Below are 14,186 nucleotides of genomic sequence, written 5' to 3' on the forward strand. Positions count from 1 at the left end.
CTTTTGTTCCATTCAAAAAATTGCAATTTTAGAAATGTTTCATCATGTTAATCATTAATGCAAAAGCATCCTTGGTTCACAATGCTGCAAGTTTGCAAATTAGATTCGAGAGCTACTGTAGAGGAGAAGATCATCAGTAAATGACTTCAATATTTGTCTGTTCCTCACACACAGATATCAATCAGCTTCAAAAAACTTGGAATTTAGCAAATGAGTCATGTGGACTAATTTTATAATGCTTTTTCTGTGCTTTATATAGCTTGACAGCCCCAGTCTCCATTCACTTACATTTGATGGAAAACAGCAGCTCAGACATTCTGCCTAATATCTCATTTTTATGTTTTTCATGGTGAAAAGAAATAATACGGGCTGTACGGTACGAGGGTGAATAAATGATGATAAAATATTATTTTTGGGAAGAACTATCCCTATAACTTGGCAAACAGCATGAATGTAGGAACAGTAACTGGTTTCTGTTTTTTATTGGGCCCTAGAACAAACATGTAGAACTACACACCAGCTAGGCCACCATGTAGTTCTGATATGATCAACTGGTATTTACAAAGTACTTTCTCTTTGTTCCATCTTTTCCTAAAAGCAGGAGCTTCATTGATCATACATGTTAGAAATGATAAAAAAAAAAAAAAAAAGAAAAGAAATAAAACTGTACATCATACATTTGATATAGATTTTTTTGCTTTTTACAGAGGTAAAAATTTGGATCATAAAAAACAAAACTAATCAATACAATAGGGTTTTATTTAATTTTCATCTTTTTTTTCAGTTTCTTTTTTTAGTATACAAGGAGATAGATTAACAATATGCTTCAGGCACTTTTTAACAGGTAAATGTGTGTAGTAGCCAGATGTCGCACCAGGACAGATGTTCATACAGAATGCTTTTGGTTAACTTTCTATTACCACAGATAGAAAAATAAAACTCAGCTCTTCTCTAAGTTTGGATGATGTCAGTATTGCAGAAGCTGACAGACTGAGATAAAGAAAGGACACATGGTGAACGAAGGACACAGTGACAGCTGACACCTCACTGCAGAGGTTTGCATGAACCCCTGCGTTCCTCTCCACCACCTATTTGTGGTAGGACTCCAGTGAACCGACAGGGAGCATCTACTCGTTCTCCATAACAATAGACACCTACACACTCATTAAAGCACATAGTATCACCCCTACACTCCTAAAAATAAAGGTTCCGAAAAGGGTCTTACAATGCCATAGGAGAACATTTTCAATTGTGGTGCACTAAGGGCTGAGACTACATGAAACAATCTGTTTTTGTTTTAAAATTAAACCTATAGTTTATATTATATGTATATATTATCTGGAATTGATAGGATCAGGATACCAGAACAAAAAAAACAAAAACAACAACAACAAAAAAACATATATTCAAAAAGTCTATGGTTCTTAATAAGAAAGGGTTCTTTGCTGAACCTAAGATGCTTTAACAAACCTTTATTTTTAAGAGTAGCTAAACCACAATTGAGAACACAACTCTGAGAAGAACATGATTTTGAGGCTAAATGTTTATATAACATGAACAAGCATGTGACGCACATACACTGTACAGTCACTGACTTTTCACATCCGGTTTGAATATCTACGCAGAGTAATGCTTAGTCGGTTGATGATTTATTCAGACAAAGCATAAACCTCAACCAGGGAAAGTGACTGGATAACCATGGAGTTCTTCACAGGGATGGGTGAGGTGATCGAGACAGACCCGACACATACGAGCTGCTTCACCGATTGTACCATGCCATTTCACTCCCATAATAACTGGAGCACTTTTTTATTAAACACAAAGGCCTATATATTGGGGTGTTATTTTTATTTTTTTAAATATAATAGAAAAATATTTATTCATTATTTTTTACTGTGAGGAACTACTCTGATTCGTTTTAATGTCCTCGCAAAAATTCTCGTTCAACTGAGAGAAAATTAAGGCGTTAAGTAACATTATTGTAATGAAGAAACTGGAGATCGGTTTGGCAAACGTCCCTTTATAAAGCACCCTGAAATCAAGCTTATTTTTCTGTTATGTTTTTTTTTTTTTTTTTTTTTGGAAACTGGAAACATCTCTGAAACAACAATTTCTTTCTGAAGATCATAGAGACAAATTATGAGCCATCTGTCATAAGGGAAAATAGATTGCGGTTTAGTGTTTCCCCTCCTTAGAATATATGAAATTAAATACACTGCTAAAATCATTTTCGTAATAAGTATTTTTGTATTGTTGTCCAGTAAAAACATCTACACATCCTTAAAACACAATACACAATCTTTATATATAAATTAATTATTTTTCATACCCCACTGACAAAATGTTATTTATTTTTTTATTGTTTTATTGTTTTAAGCATAAATCTAGCAAAACTGTGTGATATTTATGCTTAAAACAAGAAAAAAAAAAAAAAGACCAATAGGGTAAGACCAGTGTTGGATGTAATCTGATTACAAAGTAATTAGTTACTATAATGTAGTCTGTAATATTGTATTCTAAAAGTAATTTAACATTATATTTTTAATTCTTGTAATCAGTTTACAGTAACTGACTTTCAATTAAGTTAATTGAAAAAAAAAAGCTAATAAATACATTATTTGGGTTACACATTTTTCTAAATAATATTATTTATGTAGAATACATTAAAACATGAATTATTTTCAGATAAATATCTGTTTTCGCTTCTGTTACAGCTGAAAGGCATGTATAGATATAATATATAATACTTTTCTGTGAAGTGTTTTAGAAAGTAACTTAAAAGTAAAGTAATTAGTAATGTGATTCCTTTCCAATGAAGTAATCAGAAAAGTTTTAGGCCAGCTCCACACTAATACGTTTTCGTTGAAAATGCATGGTTTTCTCATCGTTTTGGCCTTCCCTCCACACAGAGACTGCGTTTTTAACAGCAAAAAATGTACTTTTCAAAAACACTCTCCCAAGTGGATATATTTGAAAACGCCATCCTCGCGTTGCAGTGTGGACAATGTAAATGGAGATATCTAAAAATGATGACGTATTTGTTGTCATGTGACGCAGTCGTGTGATCCATTCAACCCAAAACAATCAAGATGGTGGCCCATTGTAGCGGCGTTGTTGAGCCTGATATTCACTTTGAGAGCATTGTTAAAGATAATCATGGTTGGGGAGTAACGGAATACATGTATTCATGTATCTAAAATACTAAATATAAGTAACTGTATTCCACTACAGTTATAATTTAAATCACTGGTAATTAGAATACAGTTACATTCAAAAAGTATTTTGATTACTGAAGAGATTACTTTGCCTTTAATGTAATTTGTTTCTTTTAATACAGAGTTTATTTTTTTCATATAAATGACGTGATTCGAGGAGCTTTTGAACATCGGTGAAACACTTTCTAATGATGTGTTTCATTCATACGAACGCTTTCACTGTTTTCTGTTGTGAGTGAAAAGGTGGATATGACGTCATTGAGGAACTTTCCCTTGGGAGCTTAATAGAGAAGCTACATCATGTTTCTACGACTTAACAAAACAGTTAGAAACGGTTTGACAGATGAAACATAAATGCAATAAATACACAATTACGTGTCATGTCATTGTTTTTTATGCGGTTAGATTATTTTGTACAAGAAATTCTAACCAACGTTGCCTTTAACATCGTATAGAAGGCTACAAATAATATATTTTCTGCCTCATTCTATGAATCCACATACGATCAGAAAAGGATGTTGTTGTGTACATTCTGTGGAGTTCTGAAGCAGAAAAAATAGTTAACCTTGTGTAAATTGTCATGCGAACATTTAGCTTTGTGCTAAGCTAAAATGCTATTTCTTGCCTTTACATGCATCTGTTAGCTGGCCCGATTATATTATCTAATGAATTCTATGAAAAAAAATTCACATTACAGCATAACTTTTTTCTCTAGTAAGACCTTTGATATTAGGGCAAAGATTGTATTCTTAATGAGAATTTAAATATAGTTTTTTCTGAAAACAAGATAAATTTACTTGCGTAGCAAAACTGCATAAGATATTTAGGCTTCTTTTCAGAGAACGTATTTTTACAGTGAAGTGTGTTTTCTTACTTTATTTACTTGTTTATAGTCAAAACAAGTGAAAAAAATCTACCAGTGCTGAAGAAGTAACCCAAAGTATTTAGAATACGTTACTGACCTTGAGTAATCTAACGGAATGCGTTACAAATGACATTTTACAGCATGTATTCTGTAACTTGTAGTGGAATACTTTTGAAAAGTAACCTTCCCAACCCTGAAGATAAATGTTACTTTGTACAACCTCCAAATTGCATTCCTTCAAAGGCGATGGGAAGTTTAATCGTAATTGCTGTCTGGTGACGGAACATGAGGACAATTGTGTTTCACACCGTACATGGAATGGCAATTTTTCGCATGCACAGTAAGGGGATTTAAGAGTTTTCATAAGTTTCAGTGTGGACGAGAAACTTTTGGAAAACATTTGAAAATGTCAGCGTGGACGGAGAGCGTTTCGAAAACGAAAACACCATTTTCAAATGTATCTGGATTAATGTGGACGTAAGCCTTAGAGAAGTCATTAGCAATCTGTAATGGAGTCTTGTTATCTTATACAAGTTTACTTAAATGAATCTTGTTTTAAGAATATTTAAATATTTTTTACTGGAAAACAAGAATAAAATGATTTTTGCAGTGTAAGCTGTGTGGGCTCGGTTGATGTGCTTCTTTGACCACAGTCCAATAATTTCTCTCTATTTTTTCTCCCTTTGGCTGGTGATTCAATTGACTGTGAAAATAAATATGACAAAAATAATCTTTGGATATCAAATATGCTTAAACTTAAAAGTCACCCTCACATCAAAAATAAGTCAACTATAAGGAAAATGTCCATTGTTTGAAGCACAGCCGTGGCTGTTGAAGATGATTACAATAATTTGATTTTAAACATATACATACGAGTATACAGTATTTACATATACTCTTAATGCAGCTTATGTAAATTTGGCTTAAATATAATAATGACAGTACTATGCTGTGATACAATGTTATCATTTACAACACTCTCTCTCTCTCTCTCGTCTCTTCCATTCAAACCCAAAGTCCACCCAACTACAGGTTTAGTGTCTCAAGCTAATCTCAATGTTATTGTTCTGAATGGTTAAAGGGCTTGGGATATAAATGCAGGTTCGTCTATGGACCTGTTTAGGAAGAGTAAACAGCTAATTTCTCCCTTTGCTGGCCAAAGTGAATGAACAACAAAATCAAATGATAGATGCTGAAATCGAGCACACGCAACATTAAAATAACAAGCGATTCAAGTGCTTGAAACAGTGAAATCAGTGTAAAAAATATAAAGTACCTGCATAAGTAATGCATGACATTATGTCAAAAGAGCAATTTCTTTCACGAGGAACCGGAGAAAATTCCAGAATAAAAGGGGGAGCAAAGAACACACACACACACACACATACACACACACACACACACACATACACACACACATATATATATTCGTATTTATAAAAACAAAACAAAAGAGAAGTACGTAAAAGTTTTTCAAGCCAGTTAAATGCACCAAGTTTCTTTTCTGGAACCAGGAGAGAGCAAACTAAAATAAGACAGTACATTGCAAAAATAATTTTCTTAATCAGTATTTTTGTCTTGTTTTCCAGTAAAATATGTGAACCTTCAGTAAAAATAAGATCAGTTGCTTGAGAAGCAGAATTGTATAAAATAAGATACTAAGACTTGTTTTCAGAGAATATATCTTGATTTAAGATTATTTTTCTTACCCAATTGGCAAATTGTCTTTTCTTGTTTTAAACATAAACATTAAAAAAAAAAAAAGTTAGATTTATGCTTAAAGCAGGGCATAAAAAATGGCAATTGAGAAAAGAAATATAAACTCAACAAAATGTCTAGATATTTTTACTGGAAAACAAGTTCATACTGATAAGAAAATGTTTTTTTGCAATGTAAAAGCTCGAATGATCCACCCACGTCTGTCTGTTTTTTTGCGCTCCTGCCCTCCTCAGTGCGTTCGGGAGGGGGGCAGGGGAGCGTCTCAAACGACGGCCTTGTGCTTTCCTCCGCAGCAGGCGCAAGCCACACCGCAGCGGTGGCACATGTGCAGCGGCGGATAGCAGCACAAACAGGGTGCAAACACCGACAGACCCAGCAGGGCCATCCAGCGCAGACAGAAACGTTCCTCAGTGGTGTCGCAAGAGCACGGGTCCGAGTAGTCACCCTCCGGGTCGGACATGCAGTGGTAGAGCATGCTGTCGGCGCACCACATGAAGCTGACCCGGTGGATGCAGGTTCGGATGGGGTCCGGAGCGTCGTGGCACTGGCCGCGACGGTTCTCCTCGTGGTTAAACATATCCCGGCAGTAGACACAGCGTGACCATTCGCCATCCTCTTTCCTTCGCTTGCCCTTGAGTTTGAAGGAGCGTGGCTGGTTGGCCACCACGACACCCTCGCTGGCCCCACAGTGGCTCTTGAGGTCGCACTGGCTAAAGTCTGAGCTGGGCACATAGGGGTAGTTGTAGTCATGCTTTAGGGTTTCGTTCTTAGCAATGTGAACGTACAAGTCCGAGTCCTCAGTCTGGATGAACTTGTCCGGCACGGCGGCGTAGCGGTAATCTTCGTAGCCTGTGATCAGCCAGCGCTCTCTGGGGTTGATTCGGACTATCTCCTCATCCTCAAATGTGAAGGGATTCCTGGAGAATTTCTAGGAGACAATGGGGAAATATGAGCAGGAGTAAAGCAGAAATAACTTACTAATTGTAGACCTTTGTCAGAGTAGAGTCCATATGTATTTTTTTGTGATTGAAAATGAGGCTGTGAGGGATATTTAGCAAAAACAAAAATGTATTACTTAATCAGTATTTTCATCTTATTCTCCAGTAAAAATATCTTATCATCCTTACAACATGATACATTTGCTTGACAAGCGAAATTAAATATTAAAGAGATAGTTCACACAAAAATAAAAATTCTCCCATGATTTACTCACCCTCATACCATCCCAGATATGACTTTCTTTCTTCTGCTGAACACAAACAAAGATTCTTGAAGAATATATCAGTTCTGTAGGTCCATTCAATGCAAGTGAATGGTGACCAAAACTTTGAATGTCTAAAAAGCACATAAAGAAAGTATAAAAGTAATCCATATGACTACATGTATTCAGAAGCAATATAAGATCAATATTTAAGTCCTTTTTAACTATAAATCTTTCACATTCTTTTTTTTTTTTTTTGCCGATTTGCATTCTTTGTGCATATCGCCACCTACTGGGGAGTAATGAGAATATATAGTTAAAAAAATGACAAATATTGATCTGTTTCTCACCCACACCTAACATATAACTTATGAAGACCCAGATTTAAAACCCGTAGACGCATGGATTTCTTTTATGCTGCATTTATGAGCTTTTTAAGCTTCAAAGTTCTGGCCACCATTCACTTGCATTGTGTGGACCTACAGAGCTGAAATATTCTTCTAAAAATCATAATTTGTGTTCTGCAGAAGAAAGAAAGTCATACACATCTGGGATGGCATAAGGGTGAGTAAATGATGAGAGAATTTTCCTTTTTTGGGTGAACTATCCCTTCAAGACACATCTAACAAAATGAATTATGTTTATTGTTCTGACCCCATTGTCAAATAGTCAGTAAATTTGGTTATATTTATCTAAAAACATGGCTAATTGTGTCATTTAGTAAATGTTATTTGTTTTAAGGGTGTTTAGAATTTTTTTACTGGAAAACAAGACAAACTTCAGTGGTAAAATCCATCCCTACGTCTGAATATCCATACTTCTCTACTATATAAATTAGTATGCCAAAAACACTATGCAATGGAGTAGTATGTCCAAATTTACAGTTTTCATGAAGCAGTAAATGAGAAATACCCAGATGACCTACTATTTCTGGCGAGATTTTTAAGTGCGGATTGACTGGACACTTAACGATCCCATAATCCCTCGGGAGCTGAGGCAACGGCACGTTCAAAACACTGGATTTAAAGGAACGGTGGTGAATCGCAAGGCGGACAGCTCTTCTCAACTGTAAGTGCAATATATACCAAGATATTTGTTCCTTGTGCTTGAATGGTGCTTGTTTAACAAAACCAAAGCAGACAGTTTTCACGGTTATTGTTATTACGTCATATATTCGGGTCACGAGACGATGCCAACGTCCACAGATGAAATATGTCCAAATTCTATTCATACTACTCGAATGCATACCTAAAAGAACGTACTGTTTTGCCAGCAGATAAGTGCTTCCTTCATCAAATACAGTACATACTGTGATAATACGCGGTTTCGGATGCAACTCATGTCTTCAGAAGTGATACGATAGTTGTGGGTGAGAAACAGATCCATATTTAAGTCCTTTTTTACTATCAATCTCCACTTTCACTTTCACATTCTTCTTCTTTAGTTTTTGGCGATTCACATTTTTCATGCATATCGCCACCTACTGGTCAGGGAGGAGAATTTATAGTGAAATAGGACTTAAATATTTATCTGTTTCTTACTCACAGATATTGATTTAACCACTGGAGTCGTATGGATTACTATTATGCTGCCTTAGTCACCATTTACTTGCATTGTATGGACCTACAGAACTGAAATATTCTTCTAAAAATCATAATATGTGTTCTGCAGAAGAAAGAAAGTCATACACATCTGGGATGGCATGATGGTGAGTAAATCATGAGAGAATTTTCATTTTTGGGTGAACTATCCCTTTAAGTAATGTTTTCAGACACATCTAACAAAATTAATTATGTTTATTGGTATGACCCCACTGGCAAATAGTCAGTACATTTTGTTATATTTATCTAAAAACAAAGCTTAATGTGTCATTTTGTAAATGTATCTTATTTTAAGGGTGTTTAGATATTTTTACTGGAAAACAAGAAATAACTTACAAAGTTGTATTGTTTAATATCCTCATGTAGATCGTTCAGCTGACGAAAAGAAATGCAGTTGACAAAAACTCCACCAAACATGAGCTGGGATAATAAAACGTGCTCTAGAACATTTCGATTCTACAACCCATTGAACGGACTGCATGTCTATCCCTCACAGCCCTATTTACAATAGAGAAAAATTTAATATGACTCCAACCCTTACTAAGATCTACACCAAAATAAAATACTAGTAGCCTATACAGTGTTGGGGAATGTTTATTATAAAAGTGGAGCACAACTGAATAGTAAAAAAGGCAGATGCCTTGAGATGCATTTGTAAAACAGTTTTTAACTAGACGTTAAAAAGAAAGGAGAGAAGAAAACAAAATAACAAAACTCATCAAGATGTCCATCTAGCACTTACACCGATCAGCCACAACATTAAAACCACCTGACTAATATTTTGTAGGTCCCCCTCGTGCCGCACCTCAGAATAGTATTCTGAGATGATATTCTTCTCTCCACAATTGTACAGAGCGGTTATCTGAGTTACCGTAGACTTTGTCAGTTCAAACCAGTCTGGCCATTCTCTGTTGACCTCTCTCATCAACAATTTCCATCCACAGAACTGCCGCTCACTGGATGTTTTTTGTTTTTGGCACCATTCGGAGTAAATTCTAGAGACTGTTGTGTGTGAAAATCCATATGACTACATGTATTCAGAAGCAATATGATAAGATCAATATTTAAATCCTTTTTAACTATAAATCTCCACTTCCACTTTCACATTTTTTTTTTTTTTTTTTTTTTGGCAATTTGCATTCTTTGTGCATATCACCACCTACTGGGGAGTAATGAGAATATATAGTAAAAATGACAAATATTGATCTGTTTCTCACTCACACCTATCATATAACTTATGAAGACCCGGATTTAAAACCCGTAGACGCATGGATTTCTTTTATGCTGCATTTATGAGCTTTTTAAGCTTCAAAGTTCTGGCCACCATTCACTTGCATTGTGCGGACCTACAGAGCTGAAATATTCTTCTAAAAATCATAATTTGTGTTCTGCAGAAGAAAGAAAGTCATACACATCTGGGATGGCATGATGGTGAGTAAATCATGAGAGAATTTTCATTTTTGGGTGAACTATCCCTTTAAGTAATGTTTTCAGACACATCTAACAAAATTAATTATGTTTATTGGTATGACCCCACTGGCAAATAGTCAGTACATTTTGTTATATTTATCTAAAAACAAAGCTTAATGTGTCATTTTGTAAATGTATCTTATTTTAAGGGTGTTTAGATATTTTTACTGGAAAACAAGAAATAACTTACAAAGTTGTATTGTTTAATATCCTCATGTAGATCGTTCAGCTGACGAAAAGAAATGCAGTTGACAAAAACTCCACCAAACATGAGCTGGGATAATAAAACGTGCTCTAGAACATTTCGATTCTACAACCCATTGAACGGACTGCATGTCTATCCCTCACAGCCCTATTTACAATAGAGAAAAATTTAATATGACTCCAACCCTTACTAAGATCTACACCAAAATAAAATACTAGTAGCCTATACAGTGTTGGGGAATGTTTATTATAAAAGTGGAGCACAACTGAATAGTAAAAAAGGCAGATGCCTTGAGATGCATTTGTAAAACAGTTTTTAACTAGACGTTAAAAAGAAAGGAGAGAAGAAAACAAAATAACAAAACTCATCAAGATGTCCATCTAGCACTTACACCGATCAGCCACAACATTAAAACCACCTGACTAATATTTTGTAGGTCCCCCTCGTGCCGCACCTCAGAATAGTATTCTGAGATGATATTCTTCTCTCCACAATTGTACAGAGCGGTTATCTGAGTTACCGTAGACTTTGTCAGTTCAAACCAGTCTGGCCATTCTCTGTTGACCTCTCTCATCAACAATTTCCATCCACAGAACTGCCGCTCACTGGATGTTTTTTGTTTTTGGCACCATTCGGAGTAAATTCTAGAGACTGTTGTGTGTGAAAATCCATATGACTACATGTATTCAGAAGCAATATGATAAGATCAATATTTAAATCCTTTTTAACTATAAATCTCCACTTCCACTTTCACATTTTTTTTTTTTTTTTTTTTTTTGGCAATTTGCATTCTTTGTGCATATCACCACCTACTGGGGAGTAATGAGAATATATAGTAAAAATGACAAATATTGATCTGTTTCTCACTCACACCTATCATATAACTTATGAAGACCCGGATTTAAAACCCGTAGACGCATGGATTTCTTTTATGCTGCATTTATGAGCTTTTTAAGCTTCAAAGTTCTGGCCACCATTCACTTGCATTGTGCGGACCTACAGAGCTGAAATATTCTTCTAAAAATCATAATTTGTGTTCTGCAGAAGAAAGAAAGTCATACACATCTGGGATGGCATAAGGGTGAGTAAGGTCCAAAAAGTATATAAAGGCAGCATAAAAGTAAATTCTAGAGACTGTTGTGTGTGAAAATCCCAGGAGATCAGCAGTTACAGAAATACTCAAACCAGCCCATCTGGCACCAACAATCATCCATGCGATAATGATATAATCAGCCAATTGTGTGGCTGCAGTGCATAAAATCATGCATATATGGGTCAGGAGCTTCAGTTAATGTTCACATCAACCATCAAAATGGGAAAAAATTTGATCTCAGTTATTTGGACCATGGCATGATTGTTGGTGCCAGATGGGCTGGTTTGAGTATTTCTGTAACTGCTGATCTCCTGGGATTTTCACACACAACAGTCTCTAGAATTTACTCAGAATGGTGCCAAAAACAAAAAACATCCAGTGAGCAGCAGTTCTGTGAACAGAAATGCCTTGTTGATGAGAGAGGTCAACAGAGAATGGCTAGAATGGTTTGAACTGGCAAAGTCTATGGTAACTCAGATAACCACACTGTACAATTGTGGTGAGAAGAATAACATCTCAGAATGCTGTTCGGAGATGCCGGTTGGCGCTGTTTTGGAGGCACGAGGGGGACCTACACAATATTAGGTTGGTGGTTTTAGTGTTGTGGCTGATCGGTGAATGTACACTGAAACCCAATTAAAATTTAGAGCAGATGGAAACAAGAACATCCCGAGTGAACGAACACTTACTAATAAAAGTAATTAATTAAATTGCTTTTTATGGAAAGCAACACGTTAATTACTTTCACATTATTGTTCCTCACTGTCAGCTGGCCAAGGCTCCATCTCTTGGAGAATGGTAGTGCTATGCTTCGATGTTCTGGTTGTATTATGAGTGGTATGTTTTGCTGTGGACAGTTTTCTTGTCCACCTGATGAGTTTGCATGCAAAAAACTACAAGCCCTGTATTGACATCATGCCACGTGAAGTGTAGACAGAAACATTGATTATAATGGATGCAAACAAATTTTGTTGCATTGCATCACGGCACTTGCATGCACTGTACACAAAAAAGAGTGTGGCCAAAAGATGGGGTTATCAACAAAAATGTTCTGTATACCCTCAAAGATTCTTGATTGACAGAAAGTGAGCTTAAAAAGTTGCTCGCTCTGGAAACACTTGCAACTTGTCAACCATCCAAATGCTTACTCATAATTTTATTATTATTACACACACCTGATCAAGATTGTAGCGCTCAGGTGGCCGATATTGCAGGATGCAGCGATGTGGGTGAGGTTCATAGAAAGTGGAGGTGGCCACTAGCTGTGTAGCATGTTCCTTCTTCTGAGATGAGTTTGAGGAACTGTCAGTGGCGGTCTGAAGAACAGAGACACAGACAGACACTCAGAATAGCCTCAAAAGACCCAGAGACATCTGCAGACAAAGAGCAATAAATCTCCAGAAATATAGACACATCATGAGAAAAACAAGAGAGTAAAACAGTTCATGTACTGTCCAGGAAATTGAGGTCAGTCTTTTGAGAGAAAGTCAAGATGACACCACAATCGCAGTCAGGTGTTTTGCAGAATAAATGTAGTTTTCCATGACCTCATGCGCAGCTGGCATTGATTCACAGCTATAATGTTATACACTACACACAGACAACCAACATTACACACTTACACACGTCAGTGCAGTCAATCCAACGTGACGTGGCTCAACTTGTGTGTAATTAAACAAAAAAAATCCCTCAGGCCGCAGGATTTGTAAAAACCTCTAAAGTCTCCCTGTTATTAGGGGAACTCAAAATGATTCCAGTGCGCTGGGATATTGGCCATCACACACAAAACCAACAGCTCTGGTCCATATCATCACCACAGATGGGACTGCAGAACACCTCATTGGTCAAGAGCTTGTAGTCGAGATAAAAGTCTTTAAATTAACTAATCAATAGACTACCTTTTTAATGTACCTAATTAATATTAATATAATATCCATGACTTTTAAACTATTGGTATAAAGTCTGGTCCACATTGCAGCTTATTTTGGCCAAGAACTATCACCTTAGATGGGAAGGAGCTGTTTGATCCACAAATAAAATGACCAATTGTGCTTTGCTAGGGGTATAAATACACCCAGACTTCTGTATGTTATGTAAAGCCAGCCAGATTGGGGCTTGCCATTTTAAGAAAGCCCTAGCCATTTTTGTGTTTAGATGGTAAGTGAACGGCCCGTGGGCGTCAGAACAATTCTTAGGTTCAGAGAGTCAAGTAATTTTTATTTGTATAGCACTTCTCATAATACATATCATTTAAATTGGTCAAACAAAGAGACAGTCCCTTCTCCAACTCACACCATTGGTTGAATAACGTTGTTGGGGCAGGTTGAAGCGGGTCGCACAAAACAAACAGAGCAATTTTCATAGCACGACAGAAACACAGTGTTTGGCTTACTTATGGTTGTCTTTACGTATTAAACTGAGATAGAAGAACGAATTTTAACGCTGAAAAAGTTACATACTTCAGCTTTAAGTCCCCATTGAACAGCTTCACTGAAAAACGTCTTTGAAAATCATGCCTTAATATCTAAGGCCCCCAGTGAGTGAGCCAAAGCCAACTGTGGCAAGGAACAAAACCTCCATAAGATGTTTAGTTAGCGGAGAAAAAACCTAGGAAGAAAAACTAGACTCAGCTGGGGGAGCCAGTTCCCCTCTGGCTTAGAGAGATGGTGGAAAATGAAAAACTAAGGCCACGTCCACACTAATATGTTCTGATTTGAAAACACATTAATTTCACTACTTTTACACTTCTGATCCACACTAGATGGTGTTTACTCCACCGAAAATGTAGAATTTTGAAAATGTTTTCCATTGCTGCAT

The 14,186-nt window shown here is 36.2% G+C and overlaps 1 protein-coding gene across 4 annotated transcripts in view; it reads right to left on the bottom strand.

The window, feature by feature from the left end:
- Nucleotides 1-467: 467 nt before the first annotated feature.
- LOC127412111 (sprouty-related, EVH1 domain-containing protein 2-like) overlaps nt 468-14,186 on the bottom strand; it is a 56,792-nt gene continuing 43,073 nt past the window's right edge. For all 4 annotated transcript variants that reach the window (XM_051648197.1, XM_051648195.1, XM_051648196.1 and 1 more), the window contains 2 exons: nt 12,545-12,685; nt 468-6,727 (listed from right to left, as the gene is read on the bottom strand). In XM_051648197.1, the coding sequence (XP_051504157.1) occupies nt 6,062-6,727; nt 12,545-12,685 (807 nt within the window). In that variant the 3' untranslated portion in view covers nt 468-6,061. The remainder of the gene's footprint in view (nt 6,728-12,544; nt 12,686-14,186) is intronic.

The sequence above is a fragment of the Myxocyprinus asiaticus genome, chromosome 21, assembly GCF_019703515.2.
Source record: "Myxocyprinus asiaticus isolate MX2 ecotype Aquarium Trade chromosome 21, UBuf_Myxa_2, whole genome shotgun sequence".
In the NCBI taxonomy this organism is placed as follows: domain Eukaryota; kingdom Metazoa; phylum Chordata; class Actinopteri; order Cypriniformes; family Catostomidae; genus Myxocyprinus; species Myxocyprinus asiaticus.